The 23,077-nt window shown below is 38.5% G+C and overlaps 1 protein-coding gene across 3 annotated transcripts in view; it reads right to left on the bottom strand.

The window, feature by feature from the left end:
- The window catches only part of RNF130 (ring finger protein 130), a 170,730-nt gene that overhangs the window by 68,707 nt on the left and 78,946 nt on the right, over nucleotides 1-23,077 (bottom strand). For all 3 annotated transcript variants that reach the window (XM_035290734.3, XM_002744471.6, XM_035290735.3), the window contains exons 4-5: nucleotides 4,484-4,555; nucleotides 1,719-1,801 (exon numbers count right to left, since the gene is read on the bottom strand). In XM_035290734.3, coding sequence (XP_035146625.2) covers nucleotides 1,719-1,801; nucleotides 4,484-4,555 — 155 coding nt within the window. The remainder of the gene's footprint in view (nucleotides 1-1,718; nucleotides 1,802-4,483; nucleotides 4,556-23,077) is intronic.

The raw sequence follows: 23,077 nt of genomic DNA, 5'->3' as shown, positions 1-23,077 counted from the left end.
CCGCTGGCTCTTCTCCTGATTTGCACTTGCATGTACATTTCCTTTAGCCTCACGTTTAGATCATAAATGACTATATGTGAAGGAAGACTGGCTGTTACATAGTTTAATTTTCTACAGGACAGCTTACATTTAGTTTTATAGATTTTCCTTTACATGTAAACTAGAATGACTTAAATTCCAGATTCTTGGATTTCTGTCTCAGTATATGTAATTCTTCAGTTTGATTTAAAACAAACAAACACAAAGCCTATCCTCCTAGACTCAAAATAGGTTACTTTGTAAGTAAAATAAGACCAGTAGCCTCATGAAGATAACAACTCACAATTATTTGATTAATTCACATGCTCCATATTATAAGGCTGAAGTTGTGTGGATATCTTTTAAACAGAAGGGAGGAGGAAGAGGAAAACTCTTTGGTTTTAGCCTTCCTGGAAGGTGATTTCCTATTTATCCAGTTGACATTCAGAACAGTGTATCTTAAAGTTTCATACTCCCTAACTTTAGAGGAGCCATGGTAGAAACCAACAGCCATTTCCAGGGTACCCAGGCACAGGCAAATTCTCTCCTCATGGAGGGAGGCTTGGGTCCTATGTGGGGAGCACCACATTAAAGACAGTCCTTGTCACAGCTCTGCCATTTCTGAATTGTGCGACCCTGGAACCTGCCACTGGTTCACCATTTTTCACTCTACAATGGGGAAAAACACCTTAGGACTGCTGGGAGAATTATAGGAGACAGTGAGTATAGTCTGCTCAGAGAAGAGCACTCGAACCACAGCAGGCACGAAGTAGGTATCAGTCCTTTTGACTCTGCATAATCTGGGTTTAGAAAAAGATTTAATCCAAGTCCCTGGAGCTGTTGTACCCAGAGCCAGGTGAGCTTGATGAAGTCTCACTGGAGGACCTAGTGATGTAGTCTAATTTAAGATGGAGAAGAACAAGGAGCTGTTTTTGAAACCCACAGAAATCACAAAACAATGCTGAGCATAGTGGCTCATGTCTGCAATCCTAGCACTTTGGGAGGACAAGGCAAGAGGACTGCTTGAACCCAGGAATTCATGTCCAGCTGTGGGCAACACAGTGAGAACCCCATCTTTAAAGAAAATGGGCCGGGTGCAGTGACTCAAGCCTGTAATCCCAGCATTTTGGGAGGCTGAGGCGGGAGGATCACCTGAGGTCAGGAGTTTGAGACCAGCCTGGCCACCATGGTGAAACCCTGTCTCTATTAAAAATACAAAAATTAGCTGGGCATGGTGGTGGCCACCTGTAACCCCAGCTACTCATCGGGAGACTGTGGCAGAAGAATTGCTTGAGCCTGGGAGGCGGAGGTTGCAGTGAGCTGATATCGTGCCACTACACTCCAGTCTGGGCAACAGAGTGAGACTCCATCTCAAAAAAAAAAAATATTAACAAACATAAAATAAATGAAACCACAGAACAAGAATTCTCGACCTCAACACTCCTAGGCTGTGTCTGGGGAGTCTGGAGGCCACATGCCACAGGGCATATTGGCTACACCTAAAAAGGCTATGCAGCCTGCACCTGCTGAGTAGCACCACTCCCCACTGGCCTCAGCTCCATGGCTGGCAATGCACAGTGGGTGTGGCCTCCAGAAAGTCATGGGGTGGGTGGCGCTCAAAAGCAAGAGAGATGCCCACTTTGAAAGGGGGGCACACAAAGCACATTATCATTCTTTTCCAACAAATGAAGTTAACATACTTGCAGGGGAGAATTCGGACGACATCATTCTGCTTATAGCTCTCTATGCAGACTGCACAATGATCAAAGTCTGGATCAGTTTCCTAAAATGAAAAGTACAGAAGCAAAAGTCACATGATGCAAGTATATATACGGTGGGGATGCAATTCAGCTTCGAATCTTTCTGTGGCTACTATGGTCGGCAGGTATTATAAAGTGAAAATGATTACAATTAATTTAATATGTTTTTGTTTGCCTAACTCTATTGGCCCAAATTATGTCTAAGCCAATCTATTTTGTTTTTGAAATTATAATAATCTATATTTTGTTATATCTTACAAAAATTAAGTCGGAATTCTAATTTTATCAAGGTTAGAATCAGCTTGGACCATCATGATCTCCCCATCCCTCAGTCCCCCTGTATTATTTATTAGTCTGAAGAGGTTTCACTGCTATGTTTGACACAGTCTGGAAGCTCACCAGGATGCTCACTTTAACACACACCTAAGTACAGGCAGGAAAGATGGCGAGTCAATTCCCAGCAGACTGCTGTGACTTGGTCACAAGAAGGTGGTCTGTGAATCTGGTCACAGATTTGGGATGGAGAAGAGTCATTGGCTCAATTCAATACTGGGTCTTTATTAAGAGTGAGAAAGAGTCAGCTAGGTATTTAGACACCAGATTAATTGATTTCCTTCCTCCTAGGACTAAGAAGGGGTTTTGCCTAAGTCGTCATAAAATAAAACATGCCAAGAACCTAAGCCAGGAAAACAGACTATTTGCCGTGTCATTGTCACTTGGACTGAAATTCAGTGGATAACTCTTGGCAGGTCTAGGAGGTACAAACTAAGATGAATTGCTTTTAATAATTAAAGGAAATAATTGTGCTGGCCTGGGATACAAAGTAAGATGGGTAGGTTAAACCTGGTCCAGGGAATTTCAAACTTATGTGGCAGCTGAGGTTACCAGGCAAAGAAAGCATTTACACTGTTACATTGGTTACCACTTCTCTGCCACTGAAGTACAAGCTGTTTTGATGCTGCTTATATTTTCTTAAGTGATTCCCCCCTTTTCTCTTTCCTTGGTGTACAATAAAGTGTCTTCACCTTCTGAAGCTGTTTCAACGGCAACTATATATGGTGGTATCACGGCAATGGGAATAAAATGGATAAAGTCCAAGAAACTGGTAAAACTCAGGAAGACAGAGAATCATCTGAAATTGTCCTTCCAGACACAACTCAGTGCTTAAATATTAGAACTGGGTGTGGGGCAGGAGACAGTTTGAGTTTTATGACTTTTGAGACGCCATTTTCCCATTCTAGATAACCTGAGTACCCTGAATGTAGGGGCAGCACTAAGGTACAACTGTGTCCTTCTAGGGAGGAAGCAGGGCTCTACCATAACTAGAGCTCTGAGCGGAGGATGTCGTTAGAGGTCTCCGCCACAGCATCTTGACATAGCCTCTCTCCCTTGGTCCTCCAAGTCACCAGGGATAACCCTAACACACTTTGCTCTTCTGCCAAATTGCTCAACCGATTGTAGAGAGAGCACCTTGTTAGGTGAAACTCCCTAGAAATGCAGGTCTTCAATTCTCCGTGTAACTAGTAAAAAAACAAAACAAAAAAGACACAGTAAAGTCCCAGGAAGTATAAGAAGAAAAACATACATCTTGTGGCTTTTCAACGCACAAACGGTCACACTATAATTCTCTGAAAACGTATACTAGGTTTTAGCAGAAGAAAACTCTTGTAGGAAAACATAGCAGAGTTACTGCAAGAAAGTAGTTTAAAATAAAGCATTAGGTAGTATAGTTCAAGAAACTCTAACAAACGAAATGCAAACAATTAGGGTGTGTCCTCTCCCACCAAAGAAAAACAAAACTATCTGATGATTTTACAGTGTTGAAGTTATTTCAGTACTGAACCTTGTCACCTTTTTTCACTGTCCTGGTGAAACTATCTGATGATTTTATAGTGCTGAAGTTATTTCAGTACTGTACCTTGTCAACCTTTTCACTGTCTTGGTGAAACTATCTGATGATTTTACAGTGCTTAAGTTATTTCAGTACTGTACCTTGTCAACCTTTTCACTGTCCTGGTGAAACTATCTGATGATTTTACAGTGCTTAAGTTATTTCAGTACTGTACCTTGTCAACCTTTTCACTGTCTTGGTGAAACTATCTGATGATTTTACAGTGCTTAAGTTATTTCAGTACTGTACCTTGTCAACCTTTTCACTGTCTTGGTGAAACTATCTGATGATTTTACAGTGCTTAAGTTATTTCAGTACTGTACCTTGTCAACCTTTTCACTGTCCTGGTGAAACTATCTGATGATTTTATAGTGCTGAAGTTATTTCAGTACTGAACCTTGTCAACCTTTTCACTGTCCTGGTGAAACTATCTGATGATTTTATAGTGCTGAAGTTATTTCAGTACTGAACCTTGTCAACCTTTTCACTGTCCTGGTGAAACTATCTGATGATTTTATAGTGCTGAAGTTATTTCAGTACTGAACCTTGTCAACCTTTTCACTGTCCTGGTGAAACTATCTGATGATTTTATAGTGCTGAAGTTATTTCAGTACTGTTCCTTGTCAACCTTTTCACTGTCCTGGTGTAACTATCTGATGATTCTGCAGTGCTGAAGTTATTTTGGTACTGTACTTTCTTTGGTACTGTACTTTCTTTGGTACTGTACTTCGTTATTTGGTACTGTACCCATTTTCACTGTCCTGGTGTAACTATCTGATGATTTTACAGTGCTAAAGTTATTTCAGTACTGTACCTTGTCACCCTTTTTCACTGTTCTCGTTGTCAATTTACTGATGGCTTTCTTGGCTGCATCTCCAAGACGACGCTATGAAAATTGCAAATAAAAACAGATATTAAATGTAAGATCTCTGAATCATGTTATTTTTAAGCAATTAAAAGTATAAAGTCTCTGTTTTCCTACCTCTCTCTCCATGTCCTACATATAAGAGGATGATTTTTAAAAATTAAAAAAAAAAAAAACTGGTGGCTGCAGCAGATTCAGCATTCTGGTTGAATAATAAGTGTTAGAGCACCTTGTTAAGTCAAATTCCCTAGAAATACAGGTCTTTAATTCTCCAGCAATAAAAAAGTCAGGTGTCATAATTACTGCATTTTGTGTTGAATAAACATCTGAAATATCACAGCATATCAAAACCTACTTCTTGTACTCTCCAGAGCTACTCCTGCTGCTCTAATGACTTTTGGATTCTGCTCAAGAAGTCATCACCATTACGTGTGTAAATGCTGTCTTAGTTAGTACAGGGAACCCATGATTGCTTCTCGAAATTGCTTATCACATCATCAAGTGTGAAGAGAAGGAATGTGTCACAGGTCCACTTCTGGCTCTGTTATACTATCCTCTGTAATCCTAGGAAGATGCCTTTATCTTCCAGAGTTGAGCTATTTTCCTTCTCTCTAAGGGTGAGGTAAGAGAATCTCCAAGGCTGGATTTATACAATTCTTCCAGATATTGCTAGGCAATATCCACTGCTTGGCACCAACAACCCAAAGATGAAGAGGTGGTAGATCCCTACCCTTGAAAAGCTCACTGAACTGGGAACAGTTCCGATAATGGTATACCCTTGAGCACGCCCCAGGCAGGGTGGCAGCGCAGAGGAGGTGACTAGGAGGGGTGGGGTGAGATGGGGAGGAACATCAGCGAAGGTCTTGAGAAGTCAAGGTCTGCGAAACTGGAATAGGAAAGGTGTAGGGTTAGGAGGGGGTTCCAGGCAAAGAAATAATCTAATAAAGACAAGTAGGTATAAAGCACAGGTATGTGAAGAAAATTAAGGTGGGCATCTGCTTTCCTGTTCAAATTAGAAAGCTTTGTGAATCAGAGGGCCCTAGGAACATTCACACTGGGACAAGGGGCACAAACTGAGACTGTCCCAGGCACACTGGGGAGAAGGTCACTCTAGACACAACCAGGCCCTACACTGTGGGAAAAGGCAGATGCTACTCCTGACAGAGCAAGGTGGGGACCAAAACAACAGAGACCTTAAGAATGTTAAAGACCCATAGAAAATATTTAAAAAAAATTTAGGGGAAAGTTTTAAATATATAAAAGAACAGAGAATAATTTAATAAAGCCTTCCAGATGGCATGGTAGCTCACACATGTAATCCCAGCACTTTGGGAGGCCAAGGTGGGTGGATCACAAGGTCAGGAGTTCGAAACCAGCCTGGCCAATATGGTGAAACCCCATCTCTACTAAAAATACAAAAATCACCAGGGTGTGGTGGTGCGCACCTGTAATCCCAGCTATTCTGGAGGCTAAAGCAGAAGAATCACTTGAACCCGGATGCAGCAGTTGTAGTGAGCCAAGATCACACCACTGCACTCCAGCCTAGGCAACAGGGCAACACTCTGTCAACTCTAATAGAGATGGGCTTTTGTTAAGATGCTATTGTCTTTCTTAACGAAAGTAACAATGATTAATCAACATTATCCAATACTCACCCTATACTACAATTTCCCTGGTCTACAGAATGTCTTTCAGTAGCTGGCTTGTTTGAATCAAGATACAAAATCCATACACTGCGTTTGGCTGCTCTGTCTTTTAAGTCTCTTTTAATTTGTGAGTCCCCGCTATCATGCTGTATTTTAAACAGCCTTATGGAGATATAATTGACTTAAAATAGACTGCACGTATTTAAAATGTATACCTTGACATATATTTAAAGTTACAGCCTGAAGTTGCATATGGAGTCTACATTTTTGTTTTCATGACCCATGAAAACCCAACGACAATTAAGACAGTGTTATCTATCACATCCCCAAATTTCTTTGTGACCCTTCCCAATTCCTTCCTCCCACCACTCCATCCCTCCATGACCTACTTTTTGCTACAACAGTTTGTAATTTCAGGAGTCTTAAATAAATGGAATAGATACAGTTATGTACTACTGTGTGTATGGTTTCTTTCACACAGCGTAACTACCTTGAGATTGGTGCATGTTTCAACAGTTAACTCCTTTCTAATGTTATCTAGTATCCCACTGAAGAGATGGCCCACAATATCCTCTCTCATGTTGATGAGACATTTGCATTGTGGTCCAGTTTTTGGCTGTACAGAAAAGCTGATAACATTCTTTAGTTGCATGAAGACTGTATAATTCTTTGCATGGACATATGCTTTTTTCCTGAGATAAATACTACAAGTAGAAAGATGGGCTCACCTGATAGGTGTCTGACTTTTATTTAAGAGACTGCCAAAGTGTTTTCCAAACTAAGCATAGTATTTTACATTTCCACCAGTAGTACATGTAAATTATAGTTCCTCCATATTCTCACCAACACTTGGTATACCAAGTTTTTGTGGGTTTTTTGGAGACAAGGTTGCTCTGTTGCCCAGATTCAATTACAGGGGTGCAAACACAGCTCACTGCAACCTCAATCTCTGGGGCTCATTCAAGTGATTTTCCCGCTTGAGCCTCTTGAAGAGCAGGAACTACAGGGGTATACAACCACATCCAGCAAATTTTTTTATTTTTGTAGAGACGAGGTCTCACTACGTTGCCCAGGCTGGTCTCAAACTACTGGGCTCAAGCGATCCTCTTGCTTTGGCTTCCCAAAATGCTGAGATTATAGGTGTGAGCCATGGCACCCAGCCTCCTTACAGTTTTAATTTGCATTTCCCTATTGTAATGATGTTGACCATCTTTTCATGTACTTATCGGCCATATGTACACTGCCTCTGGTGAAGTTTCCGTTCATGCCTTTTGCCTGTATTTCTGAGTTGTTTTCTTTTACTGACTTTTGAGAGTGCACTACATATTCTAGATAAAAATCCTTTTGCTTGTATTTTCCCTCACTTCGTGGGAGTTTATAATTTTGGTGAAGTCAATTAATCAGTTTTTCATTGGTAGAATGTGCTCTAGTATCATATTAAGGAATCTTTGCCCATTTCAAGGTTACAAAGACTTCCCCCATTTTCTCTTCTATAAGTTTTATAGTTTTATACTTTGTATTTAGGGTTCTGACTCATTTGTATATACTGTCAGGTATAAAGTTGTTTTGTTTTGTTTTGTTTTGCATATGGGCAAACAATTGGTCTGGAATTATTTTTGAAAAGGTTGTCCATTCTCCACAGAATTACCTTTCTAAATCTGTCAAAATTCAGTCGTCCATAAATGTGTGGGTCTATGTGTGGATGCTATTGTACCATGCATCTATTTGTTTACCATTAAGCAAATACAAACTGTCCTGATTTCTGAGGCTTTATAAAAAAGTCGTAATAAGGTGGTGTTAACCATCCCACATTACCTTTCTATTCTAATACCCTTGTAGTTTTTCTTGATATTTTGCATTCCCAAATGAACTTTAGGATCAGCTTGTCCATTTCTATGATAAAAGACATTGGGGATTTACAATGACATTGTGCTGAATGTATATATCCATTTGGGGAGAACTGGTATCTTAACAACATTAAGTCTTCCACTCAACTCTGTTTATGTCTCTCTCCACTTAATTAGTTCTTGATTAATTTCTCTCAGCAATAGTTTATAGTTTTCATTATATAGGGTGTATTATATATTTTGTCAGATTTATTAAGAATTTCCTATTTGTTGATGCTATAGAAAATGAGATTTCTTCAAATTTAATTTTCTTAGAGATGGGGTCTTGTTACATTGCCTAGGCTGGACTCAAACTCCTGGTTTCATATAATCTTCCTAACTCAGTCTCACAAGTAGCTGGGACTACAGGTGTGCACCATCTGCTTGATGAAAATGCATTTTTTTTTTTAAAACAAATTCAACTCTTATTCATTACTTGTATATAAAAATAAGATGCTTTTTCTTGAGATGGAGTCTTGCTCTGTCTCCAGGCTGGAGTGCAGTGCAATCTTAGCTCACTGCAACCTCCACCTCCCAGGTTCAAGTGATTTTCCTGCCTCGGCCTTCTGAGTAGCTGAAACTACAGGTGTGGGCCACCACACCCAACTAATTTTTGTATTTTTTTTTTTTAGTAGAGACGGGGTTTCACCATGTTGGCCAGGATGGTTTCTATTTCTTGACTTTGTGATCCATCAGCCTCAGCCTCAGCCTCCCGAAGTGCTGGGATTATAGGAGTGAGCCATTGGGCCTGGCCGAACTAATTCTTTTATATTGATCTTGTATCATGGAACCTTGTTAAATCTACGTTTGGTCTTTTTCATAGACTCCAACATATTTTCTACACGAAATTTCTACAGAAAATAATGTTGTCTGTAAAAAAGACAGTCTACTTCTACATTTCCACAATGGATACCTTTTACTTCTTTTCCTTTTTACTTACTGTGCTAGCTAGAATCTAAAGAACAACAGAGAAAAAGAAGGGATAAAGAGGACACATTCTTCTCTTGTTCCTAATGTTAGAAAAAAGAATTTAGTCATTCACCATTAAATATAATGGTAGCTCTCAGTTTTTCATAGGTGCCCCTAATAGTTTGAGGAAAGTTTAAAAATCAAGAATTGATGTTGGACTTCGGCAAATATTTTTTCTCCATCTATTGAGATCATATAGTTTTAACTTTTAAAGCTTGCTAATATGGTAATAACATGTTAATTTTTGAATGTTAAATTAACCTTACATTCCTGGAATAAACACCACCTAGTCATAATACATTTATACTTTATATATACTGTTGAATATAATTTGCTAAATTTTTGTTTAGAATTTTTACATCAATGTTCAAGAGGAGTTCTGCTCTGTAGTTTTTGTTTTGTAGTATTTTCAGTCTAGTTTTAGTATTATGAATGATGCTGATGCTATTACAATGAAATTGGAGGTATTCCTGCCTTTTCCACTTTCTGTATCAGTTAAGCATTTGAAAGCAAAATTTTATATGCTCAAAAGTCTGAAACATTTTCAGTTTCAATGTGACACTCAATGGAAATACTCACTGGAGCATTTTGAATTTCAGAATTTTGGATTTGGCATGATCAAACAGTAAGTATAATGCAAATATTCCAGAATCTGAAAAACTTCTGGTCCCAAGTATTTTGGATAAAGGGTATTCAACCTATAGTTTGATATTGTTATCACAGCTGCCCCTTGAACAACATGGAAACACTCATCTTCATCAAGTAATCTCCTATTAATTACTCTGGTGTGGTATCAATTTGCTCTTGAATTTCTCCAACGTCTCTATCTGGAAACCCTTTCAACCCCAACTTTTTTTTTGTTTGTTTGTTTTCCATATCCACAATCTCTTTCATGATTTCCTTGACTGGCTCTATCATAAATTCTGTGAAATCATGTACAACATCTCAACAGTTTTCTCCCACAGAAATATTTTGTTTAGATTTTCATGGCATTTCCTATAATAACAACAACATCTTCAATGGTGGGATCTTTCCAGACTTTCATGTTTTATCTGGATTCTATTCTATAGCATTAAACGCTCTAAGTAGCATACTGTGTGTAGTAAGCCATAAGGGTCCTTACGACCCCCTGCCCTAGAGTCTGAAATAGAGGCATGTGTAGGGTCAAGAAGACCACTCTGAAGCCTTCAGTACTGAATTCATGGGGTTCTCGGTGGCCAGGGACATTAGCCAATATCAAAAAAAAAAACAACATTCAAAGGCAGTCCTACCCTAGCAAGGTACTTCCTAATTTCAGGGACAAAGCACTGATACAACCAATTCAGAAAGAGTTTCCACTATTCAATCCTCTCCGTTTTGCAATGAAAAACTGGCAGATGGTATGTATAATTTCCTTCTAGGCCAGGGGTTAGTAGCTAAATGCCTCATCAAAATTAAAAACCTGTTCAGAAAAATAAAACTTTTCCTCAATGATTTTCTTAATGAAATCTGGGCATCTGACTTGACTGCTACTTTTTGATTGTCAAAAGCTGCTTCTCTTGTTATTCTGTCATTTTTAAAGCCAAATCTCTTTCTAAACTTTTCAAACCAACCTTTGCTGCCATTAAATTCTCTAGCTCTAGATCCATTGCTTTCCTTTTAAGCTGTCATATAACAACTTGCTACTCCTCACATCACATTGGATACTATAGGTATACCTTCCTTATAGAAATCCTGCACCCACATAGAAGCTGCAAAAGGTATTTAGCAAAAAGTATAAGCTTTTGTGCCTGCTGGTATAGTCATAGCAATGGCTTCAGAATAGCCTTTTCTGTTCTTTTCTGTATTTCACAATGGTATGTTAAGTCATTCTCTGTGAAATGGCATCATCACCTGCAGCTGAAGACCTCTATCTATGCTACCTATCAAACAATACAACTATTTTTTGTAACGTCAAGCCTTTTCTCTGCTTCTTGGGAGCATTTCCAGCAGCACTAATGGCACTTTGTACAGGTCACATAGTGTAGTATTAAAGATTCATGATATTGCACTAAACACAATGAAAACTATGTGAGAACTACAAGAGATCACTTTTACTGCAATAATCAACCTAATGGAGGGACAAACTACGCGTAAGAGTATGTCGCATGATATTTTAAGCAGATACTCACAACCCTTGAGATCACAATAGCAACAGGTAGCTATGAAATTAATACAGTATGTACTACTGTTAATTTTATGCAGTTATGACTTAATGTGGTTCACATTTCTTCCAACTGTGAATACTGCCAAGTATTTGTGTGTGTTAATAATTTTTAACTTTTTACAATGGATTTTTGTATATTTTGATAGTAATAAAATAGACTAGTATCTACATATACTTTATACATAATGACATACCTTTTTCCATTTTTGTGTGACTTCTTCAATTTCTTTCATCATGTTTGAGAATATACCTTGGTTAAATTTATTATTCTTATGTATTTTATTTTTATGTGACTACTGTAAATAGAATTCCTTTCTTGATTTCTGTATTATCTAGTTTGTTATTGATGTACAGAAATGACATTTTTGTACACAAACTTTGTATCCTCCAACTTTACTGAATTTATCAGTTTTATGAGTTTTTGGTGAACTTTTTTTTTCCTACATATGGTCACATCACCTGAAAAGGGAGACAACTGACATTCCTTTTACAATATGGATGTCTTTTGTTTCTTTCTTCTTTTATTTTTTTTTCTTAGAGACAGGGTCTTGAGGGCAGCTGCATGACTGTGGCTCACTGCAGCCTGGACCTCCTGGGTTCAATTGATCCTCCTGCCTCAGCTTCCTGAATATCTGCCTAGAACTATAGGCACACACTACCACAACTGGCTAATTTCTATATTTCTTATGGAGAAAGAGGTCTCCCCACATTGCCCAGGCTGGTCTTCTACTACTGAGCTCGTGATCCACCTATCTTGGCCTCCCAAAGTGCTGGGATTACAGGTGTGAGCCATTGAGCTTGGCCACCTTTTATTTCTATGTTCTGATTGCTCCAACTTTCAGTACTATGTGGAATAGGGGTGGTAGGTAAAAGTGGGCATCCTTGTCTTGAACCAGTTCTTAAAAAAAAGTCTTTCAGCTTTTCCCAATCACTATGATAGCTGTGGGTTTGTTGCGTATGTCCTTCATTATATTGAAGTATGTCCCTTCTATACCTAATTTGCAAAGAGTGTTGAATTTTATCAAACACCTTATCTGTGTCTTTTGAAGATGTGATATTTTTTGTCCTTTATTCTGTTGATATGATGCACCATGATGATTGATTTGCATATGCCAAAACATCCTTCCATCCCTGGGACAAATCCCACATTATATTGCTGGATTATCTTTTTGATGCATTGTTGGATTCACTTTGCTTGTATTAAGGATTTTTGTGTCCATGTTCAAGGACACTGGCCTGCCATTTTCTTATTTTGTTGTGCCCTTGTCTGGTTTTAATACTGGAATAATTTGGGTCCAATAGAATCAGTAAGAAAGAATTCTCTCTTCCTTCATTTTTTAAAATAGTTTCAGAAGAACTGACATTAATTCTCCTTTATAAATTTGATAGAATTTGGCAGTAAAGCCATTCGGTCCTGCATTTTTCTTTGAAAGAAGACTTTATTACTAGATTCACCGTAATTACTATTTATTGCTCTGTTCATGTTTTCTATTTCTTCTATGTTCAATGTTGGTAGGTTGTATGTGGCTAGAGATTTATATATTTTCTTTAGGTTTTCCAGTGTATTTGTGTATAGTTCTTCACAAGTCTCTGATGATCCTTTGTATTTTGTTGGTTTCAGTTGTTATGTCTCCTTTTTCATTTCTGATTTTATTAGGGGCTTCTTTTTTCTTGGTTGGTCTTTTAGCTGTTTATCTACTGAAAAAACCAACTTTTCCTTTTGTTGATTCTTTGTATTGTGTTTATAGTTTCTATTTCATTTAGTTGCATGATAATCTTTATTAGTTCTTTCATTCTACCAATTTTGGCTTTGGTCCCTTATTGCTTTTCCAGTTCCTTGAAGTACATAACCAGGCTCTTCATTTGAAATATTTCTAATTGTTTGATTTAGGCATTCATTGCTATAAACACTTCTCTCTTAGCATTGCTTTTGCTGTATCTTGTAGGTTTTGGTATGTTTTATTTCCATTTTCATTTATTTCAAAAACTTAAGAAATACCTTTCTAATACTTCATTGACCTTATGGTAGTTAGGGATCATTTTGTTTAGTTTCCATGTAAAGACAATTTCCAAAGTTTCTCTTGTTATTGAGTTTTATTCCACTGTGTTCTCAGAAGATGCATGAAATAATTTCTATTTTTAAAAATTTGTTGAGACTTGTCTTGTGGTCTAATACATAGTGTCTCTAAAGAATGTTCCATATGCTGATGTGGAAAATGTGTATTCTGCAGCAATTTGATACAGTGGTCTGTATATGTCTGTTAGGTCCATTTGGTGTACAGTACAGTTCAAATTCAATGTATTCTGTTAATTTCTGTCTAGATGATCTGTCCAATGCTGACAGTGGGTGTATTAGTCTGTTTTTATGCTACTATGAAAAAATACCCCAGACTGGGTAATTTATAAAGAGGTTTAAACAACTCAGTTCCACATGGCTAAGAAGGCCTCAGGAAACTTACAATGAAGGCAGAAGGCACCTATTCACCGGAGAGCAGGAGTGCCGAGTGCCAACAGGGGAAATGCCAAATGCTTATAAAATCATCCCAACAGGTCTTGTAAGAACTCACTCTCTATCACGAGAACAACATGGAGTTAACCACCCCCATGATTCAATTACCTCCCACCGGGTCCCTCACATGACACATGGGGATTATGGGAACTATAAATCAAGATCAGATTTGGGTGGGGACACAGTCAAACCATATTAGCAGGATACTGAATTCCCCAACCATTATTGTATTGGAGTATATCTACCCCTTGAGGGCTAATATTAGCTTTATTTATTTATGAGTACTCTGGTATTTGGTGTATAAATATTTTGAATTGTTATATCCTCCTGCAGAATTGATACCTTACTATTATCTATTTACATTGTCTTTGTCATTTTTTACATAATGTCTATTTTATCTGACATAAGAATAGCTATTTCTACTTGCTTTTGCTTTCTGGTTATGCAGCATATCTTTTTCTATCCCTTGACTTTCAGTCTGTGTGTGTGTTTTATCTGAGATAAGAATAGCTTTTGCTTTTGGGTTATGTAGCATATCTTTTTTTATCCCTTAATTTTCAGTCTATGTGTCTAGAAAGGTAATTACTGCTCTTGTTAAGAAAATAATTCCATGGACTAGCACAAACATAGTTTCAGTCTGTCATTTTTTTAAATGACATATAGTTGTGTCATTTAAAAAAAAATCCATTCAGCCAGGTTGTATCTTTTAAGTGGAGCATTTAATCCATTTAGGTTTAAGGTTAACACTGATAAGTGACATTCTGTTCCTGAAATTTATTATCTAGCTGTTTTGTAAATTTTTTGTTTTTGCTTTGTGGTTTCATGGAGTTCTGTCATGGTGCCATTTGATTCCTTTCTCTTCTTCCTTTATGTAATTGTCTTATGAGATCTATGAATTTTATACTTTCATGTGTTTATATGATGAAAAGTATAAATCTTTCATTTCCATATTTAGGACTCCTTTGAGCATTTCCTGTAGGTATTAGTCCAGTGGTGATGAATTTTCTTGTCTGAGAAAGACCTGATTTCTCCTTCACTAATGAAGTTTTATTCTAGCTGGATGAAAATTTTTCTCCTTTGAGCACTTTGAAAATAGCATCCCATTGTCTTCTGGCTTGCAAGGTTTCTGCTGAGAAGGTCTGCTGTTTGTCTGATGGAGCTTCCTTTATAGGTGACTAGGTGCTTTTCTCTTGTTGATTTTTAGATTTTTTTTTCCTTCACATTGACTTTAAGCAATCTCATGACTATATGTCATGGTGAAGTCCTTTTGCAATGTATTTGCCTGTTAATCTTTGTGCCTCCTGTATCTGAATGACTAGATGTTTTGCTAGACTAGGGAAGTTTTCTTCATCAATTATTTCCTTAAATAAGTTTTCTAAACTCCTTGCTCTTTTCTTCTTCCTCTGGAACACCAATGATTCAAAGCTTAGTTGCTTTATCTTGGAGGCTTTGTTTATTCTTTTAAAGTCTTTCTTTTCTGTATTTCTGTGTGACCAGATTCATCCAAAACACTCATTATCAAGTTCCGAGATTTTTTTTCTTCTGCCTGATCTAGATGAGTGGCCCCCAATCTTTTAGGCACCAGGGACTTATTTTGTGGAAGACAATTTTTCCACAGACTGGCGGGTAGGGGATAGTTTCAGGATGATTCAAGTGTATTACATTTATTGTGCACTTTATTTCTACTATTATTAAATTATAATATATAATATTATATAACTTACCATAATGTAGAATCAGTGGGAGCCCTGAACTTGTTGTCCTGCAAATAGATGGCAGACAGTGACAGATCATTAGGCGCATTAGATTCTCATGAGGAGCATGCAACCTAGATGCCTTGCCTGCACAGTTCATAATAGGCTTTGCACTCCTATGAGAATCTAATGCCACAGCCGATCTGAGAGGAGGTAGAGCTCAGGCAGTAAAGCTAGCAATGGGGATCTACTGTAAATACAGATGAAGCTTCAGTCACTCACCTGATGCTCAGCTCCTGCTGCATGTTCTGGTTCCTAACAGATCTTGGGCCAGTACCCCTGTTCTAGATCACTGTTGGAAATTCCTGGTCTAAATCATTGTTAAAGCTTTCAAATGCATTTTGTAATTCCTTCAATGAATATTTCATTTCCAGTTCTGTTTTCAAAATTAAAAATTTTTATTATTTGACATTTTGAGGACTTCTTTTAAGGATCTATTGTTGGAGAATTACTGTGTTCTTTTTGGGGTGTCCTATTATCTTTCTTTTTCATACTTCCTATAGTATTATGTTGATTTCTTCACTTCTGCAGAAATAGTTGCTTGTCCTTATTTTTGAATTTATGTTAGTTGGAGTGGGACTTTTTTTAATCCTGAGGATGTTACTATGATGTAATTTGATAGGACTGTGACTTTGCTTCTGGGTATGTTCAGTAGCAAATACTTTATGATTTCCTTGGATATAAACAGACTGAGTGTGGTGGCTTTCTCAAATGCTGTTTATAGTAATGGTGTATGGAGTAGGTGAGCTGGCTGATAACCTCTTGGGTAGCTTGGGTGGCATAAGCAATGGTGGTAATAGAAATCATGAGAGGCTTTTGTTACCAAGTGCTATGCACTTGTGTAACCAGATGTCGTAATGGGCTATATGGGTCAAATTCCATGTTAGCAGGTGATAGTTGCAGGTCAGAGCTTGTTGGGGTTGTAACAGTGAAAACTCAGTGGTTTGGGTCTTGCACTCAGCCTTTGGGGAGAGGAGAGGAGTGGTGGGGAGAGGTGAAGTTGGGTAGAGCTGTACTGGGCAAGACAGTCATTTGGTCCATCAATGGCAGGCACAAGCATTGGCTGACAGGGATCTAGGGACAATTGCCAGACCGTAGAAATGCTTAGACAAAGATGAGAGCAACTGACGTTGCAACAATGTCCCAACACAGCAAGGGCAAACCCACTGTTAAAACCAGGCAAACAGTATGGGACCTGCCTCTCTCACTCTCCAGAACCATCGGGACTCATTTCCTCATCCCAACCACAGGAATCAGACAGACCATACAGTCTGCCTTCAGTCCACAGAGCTGTCTTACACAGTAAAACTTGCTAGAGGCCAAAACCACACCTCTCAGGCAAATCTCCTGCTCTAGTCCCATGATTGGGGGTGCAGGGGTCCAATCCTAGTGCCCAAGCTGCACTCATTTCTCATTTCTGGCTGTGTGGGCCCCTTTCCTACCAAAGACTCAGTGCTCCAATCCTGGCATCAGACTTTATAATGCTAACAGATGCAACTGCTAGGTCACAGGATCCCACAGTTTTCTATGAGCTAGGATTGAGAATGGAGTCCTCTTATCAGCCACCAAGTCTGGGAAAATGCACGGGACTCAACCCAGGTTGTTCCTTTTCCATGTCTCTCAGCCACTCCCTAAGTAAGATTGAGGGGTTGGGAGGCTCAAGTTGCTCTCCTGTGGCCTGAATTGCACAATTCTCCAATGGGAAGATGGATTGCAGAGGAACACTCACTCCCTGTCTTCTATATTCATGATTTTCTCCATTTTAGCCTCCAGACTCTGCCAGGAGGGCTCTCTCCCAATTTTCTCTTTCCTAGTATCTGAAATTTTCTGTTTAATGCCTGTGTCCCTTTTTTTATAAAAGTTAACAGTGTGACTATCTACACACTATTTTGTTCTTTCCAAGTGGGTTAGCTATGCTGGAAAAGCCTCTAATCTGCCATCTTTCGGGGGGGAAACCCATACAAATTTTAAGATTGTGTTTTATATTTCTGTGAATGGTATCACTGGCATTTTGATAGGTATTACATTCAATCTGCAGGTCACTTCTGATACTATTGTCATTTTCACAATATTAATTTTTCCTATCCGTGAACATGGGATGTCTATTTTTGTTCCTACTTCAATTTCTGTTATCAGTGTTTTACAGTTTTCCTTGTAGAGATTTTTCACCTCCTTGATTAAACTTATTCCTATGTACTTTATTATTTTTTGATGGTTATTGTAAATAAAATGGATTTCTTGATTTCTTTTTCAGTGATTTGTGTATATACGTGCAACTGATTTCTGTATGTTAATTTTGTATACTGCAACTTAATTTATTAGTCCTAAAAGGACTTCCAGTAATATGCTAAATAAAAGTGGTGAAAGTGGGCATCTTTGTATTTTTCCACATCTTAGTAGAAACGTTTTCAGCTTTTCTACATTCAGTATGATATTGGTTGTGGTAAGTCATATATGGCCTTCATTGTGCTGAAGTATGTTCCTTGTATACCTAACTTGTTAAGAGTTTATATCATGAGACCATTTATCAAATGCTTTTTCTGCATCTACTGGCATTACCACATGGTTTTGTTCTTCACTCTGTTGATGTGATGCATCATGTTTATGGATTTGCATATGTTCAACCATCCTTGCATACCTAGGATAAATCCCACTTGTTCATCATGAATGCCCTTTTCAATGTGCTGCTGGATTCAGTTTGCTAGAATTTTGTTGGGGATTTAAAAATCTATGTTTGGCCGGGCGCGGTGGTTTATGCCTATAATCCCAGCACTTTGGGAGGCCGAGGCGGGTGGATCACAAGGTCAAGAGATCAAGACCATCCTGGTCAACATGGTAAAACCCCATCTCTACTAAAAATACAAAAATTAGCTGGGCATGGTGGCGCGCACCTGTAGTCCCAGCTACTCGGGAGGCTGAAGCAGGAGAATTGCTTGAACCCAGGAGACAGAGGTTGCGGTGAGCAGAGATTGCGCCATTGCACTCCAGCCTGGGTAACAAGAGCGATAAACTCCATCTCAAAAAAAAAATAATCTATGTTCATCAAGGATACTTGTCTATATTTTTCTTTATTTTGTGGTGTCTTCATATGGTATTGCTATTAGGGTAATGCTGGACTTGTGGACTGAATTCAGAAGAGTTCCCTTCTCTTCAGTTTTCTGGAAGAGTATGAAAAGAAGTGGTATAGCTCTTCTTTAAATGTTTGGCAGAATTCTGCAGTGAAAAATCAAGTGCCATACTTTTCTTTAATGGGAGACTAAATTATAGATTCACTTTCATTACTAATCTGGTTTGTTTCATCAGGTTTTCTATTTCCTCTCCATTCGACGTTGGTATAAGTGTCTGGGAAAATTTACTAGTGGTTTGTCAATTTTATTTTTTCAAATCTTTTAATTTAATTGATCATTTGTATTTTTGTTAAGTCTTACTTTATTTCTTTTGGAGACAGGGTCTCATTCTTTTGTCCAGGCTGGAGTACAGTGACATGATCTTGGCTCAATGCAACCTCTGCCTCCTGGGCTCAACTGATTCTTTCATCTCAGCCTCCTGAATAACTGAGATTACAGGCACACACCAACACTCCTGGCTAATGCTTGTATTTTTATTTGTAAAGATGGGGTTTTGCCATGTTGCCCAGGTTGGTCTCAAACTCCAGACTCAAGCAATCCGCCTGCCTTGGCCTCCCGAAGTGCTGGGATTACAGGCATGAGTCACCATGCCTGGCCTTTTAGTCCTGATTTCACTTATTTCTGATCTGAACTTCATTATTTTTCTGCTTCTTCTGATTTGGGGTTTACTTTGTTTTTGCTTTTATAGTTTCTTGAGATGCATCACTAGATTGTTTATTTCAAATCTTTTATTGTTTTGATGTAGATGTTAACTGCTGTAAACTTCCCTCTTCAAACTGCTTTTGCTGTATTCCATAGATTTTGGTAAGCTCTTTTCATTTTTTTTGAAGAAAGTTTAAAGTTTCTTTCCTAATTTGTTCATTGGTACATTGGTTGTTTAGGAGCATGCTTGTAAATTTTAATGTATTTGTACAATTCCAAAAGTTTCTATTGTTACTATTAGCTTTATTCCATCTGTGGTCAGAAAAGATCTTTCCTATGATTTTAATTGTAAGAAGTTTTTAAAACTAAGAAACACCATCTTACTATATTGTCCAGGCTGGTCTTGGACTCATGAGATCCTTTCTGCCTCACCTTCCCAGGTAGCTGGGACTATATACATGCAAGCAAAACAGTGCATAGCTGATTTCAAATCCTTTAATTTTGTTAAGACTTGTTTTGTGGCTTAACATGTGGCCAATCTTAAAGAATGCTCTACTGGCGATGAAAATAATGCGTATTTTATAGCTGTTGGATGAAATATATTGTAAATGTATTACTTCCATTTGGTCTAAGTGCAGTTTAAATCCAATGTTTCTTTACTTTCTGTATAGTCTGTCTAATGACTAGTGGGGTGTTGAATTCCCCAACTTATTATTGTATTAGAGTTTCTCTCTCTCTCTCGAACTAATATTTTATGTACATATTTATGTTTTATTATATATCTGAGTGCTCCAGTGTTGGGGGTATATATATTTACAATGATTATATACCCCTGCTGAACTGATCTCTATCATTATCTTAAGATCTTTGTATTTTGATTTTTCAATATTTTATTTAATGTCTGTTTTATCTCTCTTTTTTTTTTTTTTGAGATGAGTCTTGCTTTGTCGCTCGGGCTGGAGTGCAGTGTCGCTCAGCTCACTGCAGCCTCCACCTCCCAGGTTCAAGTGATTCTCTGCCTCAGCCTCTCGAGTAGCTGGGATTACAGGTGTGCACCACCATGCCTGGCTGATTTTTGTATTTTTAGTAGAGACAGTTTTGCCATGTTGGCCAGGATGGTCTCAAACTCCTGGCCGCAAGTGATCTGCCTGCCTCGGCTGCCCAAAGTGCTGGGATTACAAGTGTGAGCCACTGTGCCTGGCCTGTTTTATCTAATACAAGTATAGCCACTCCTGCTCAGTTTTGATTTCCCTTTGCATGGAATATTTTTTTGTATTCCTTCATTTTTAGCCTGTATGTGCCTTTAGAAGAGAAATGAGTTGGGTGGGCCCAGTGGCTAACGCCTGCAATCCCAGCACTTTGGGAGGCCGAGGCTGGCAGATCACCTGAGGTCATGAGTTCGAGACCAGCCTGGCCAAAATAGTGAAACCCATTCTCTACTAAAAATACGAAAATTAGCCAGGCGTAGTGGTGGGTGCCTGTAATCACAGACCTTGGGAGGCTGAGGTAGGAGAATTGCCGGGAGGCAGAGGTTGCAGTGAGCCAAGATTGCACCACTGCCCTCCAGCCTAGGCAACAAGGTGAGAATCTGTCTTTAAAAAAAAAAAAGTGAAGTGAATTTCTTGTAAGTAGCATATGATTTTAAAAATTTCATTTCACCACTTTATGGCTTTTAAGTGGTGAAATTTAATCTGCTTACATTCAAGGTTATTATTGGTAGGTGAGGACTTATTCCTGTCAATTTTTAATTGCCTTTTGGTTGTTATTTATATACCCTTTGTTACTTTTCTTTTCTCCTGTTTATCATTAAGGTTTGGTGGTTTACTGTAGTGCTAAGATTTGATTCCTTTCTTTCTCTCCTTTGTGTATGTATCTGCTCTCTACCAGTGACTTTCATATTCTTGCATGTCTTCCTGGTAGTGAATACTGTCTTTTCAAGATATAACTTACTCAATTTTTGTTTGTCTAGAAAGACTATTTCTCCCTCATTTCTGAGGGACAGCTTTGATGGATATAGTATTCTTTCTTGGCTGACAATTTTCTGCTTTAAGTACTCTAATTATATCATTCCATTCTCTCCTGGACTATAAGGTTTCTGTGGAAAAATCTGTTTTTAGTCTAATAGAGATTGCCTTATGTGATTTGATGCTGTTCTCTTGATGTTTTGTGAACTCTTTGATTCTTGACAATTTGACTATAATGTGACTTGAGGATGTTTTCAGATTTATTTTATTTGAAAACCACTGGGCTACCTGGATCTGGTATCCATATATTTCTGCAGACTCGGGAAGTTTTCAGATTTTATCAAATAGATTTTTAATGCCTTTCCTTCTCTCCTTCTGTAATACCCGTAATACAAATATCTGCTTGCCTAATGTTCCATAAGTTTTATAGGTGTTCTTCATTATTTTTCATTCTTATTTCTTTTTTTTGTCTCTGACTTAATTTTTTTTTTTTTTTTTTTTTGAGATGGAGTCTCAATCTGTCACTCAGAATGAGTGCAGTGGTGTGATCTCGGCTCACTTTTGCAAACTCTGCCTCCTGGGTTCGAGTGATTCTCCTGCCTCAGCCTCCCCAGTAGCTGGGATTACAGGCACCCGATACCAGCCTGGCTAATTTTTTTGTCTTTTTAGTAGAGACAGGGTTTCGCCATGTTGGCCAGGCTGGTCTCCAACTCTTGACCTCGTGATCTGCCCACCTCAGCCTCCCAAAGTGCTGGGATTACATGCAGGAGCCACCATACCCAGCCTGACTTGTTAAGTCAAATGACCCATCTTCAAGTAGAGAGGTTCTTTCTTATGTAGACATTTTAAGAGGTTCTTTCTTATGCTGTTGAAATTCTCCACTGTATGTTTATTTTCATTCATTGAATTCTTCAGCTGCATGACTTGTTTGCTTCTCTTTTGTTCAATTTCCTGTTCATAATGTGAACTGTTTCCCCAACTCTGTTGATTGTCTACACGTTTTATTTTATCTCTTTGAGTTTCCACAAGATCATAATTTTGAATTTCTTTTCTGGCAATTTATTGAGTTTTTTTTCCCATTGTAGTGTGTTACTAGGGAATTACATTCCTTTGATGGCATCATATTTCCTCATTTCATGTTTCTTGTGTCCCTGTGTTGATGTCTATGCATCTGGTGGAACAATCACTTCTTTCCAATTTTCTAGAATGATTTTCCTGGAGAAAGATTTTCACCTAGAGTTTAGTCTTAGTGTGCCAGTTGGGAAGGGTGTGGTGACTATGTCTCTGGATAGGTGCAGTGGTACAGTCTCTGTACAGTTTCAGCTGCATTCAATATCAGCAATAACCATGAGTGCCTTGGTGGTATAGTCTGTAGATGTTTGTGGCAGTGGTATAGGTTGTTATCCTTCTTTTAAAGGCCTTTGGGGACCTACTGTTTTTGCTTTTCCCACATGAGGAGACTTAGACAAAGTGATCACTCTTGGTGTGAGGTCTGACGTCACATACAAGCAGCTGCAGCAGCAATGGATTCCAGGAGCAGGTGCTCAGAATGACTATGGGACCATGTCCTAAGCTCAGAATCTCACAAACCTATTTTTGGCAACTGTAGCAAGGTAGGATACGTTACCCACACGGTCAGTTGCTCCCAGCTCGGCTTGAATATATGGGGCCACTGTGCTGGGATGGTTTGGTGGCAGATTAGCTTCAGGGACAAAGTGAAGCCATGACTACTTGCTCTGAAGCAAGACACACTTCAGTCACAGCTCCAATTCCAAGATGGTGTAACACTGCAGCTGTGTGGGCTGCAGGGGCTGGAGCACAATGTCAACTCCTTCTCTGTGGGGTACACGGTTATGTAGA

The sequence above is a fragment of the Callithrix jacchus genome, chromosome 2, assembly GCF_049354715.1.
Source record: "Callithrix jacchus isolate 240 chromosome 2, calJac240_pri, whole genome shotgun sequence".
NCBI classification, from domain to species: Eukaryota; Metazoa; Chordata; class Mammalia; order Primates; family Cebidae; genus Callithrix; species Callithrix jacchus.
The sequence above is the reverse complement of the archived record's forward strand: the minus strand, read 5'-3'. Positions and strand labels throughout refer to the sequence as shown.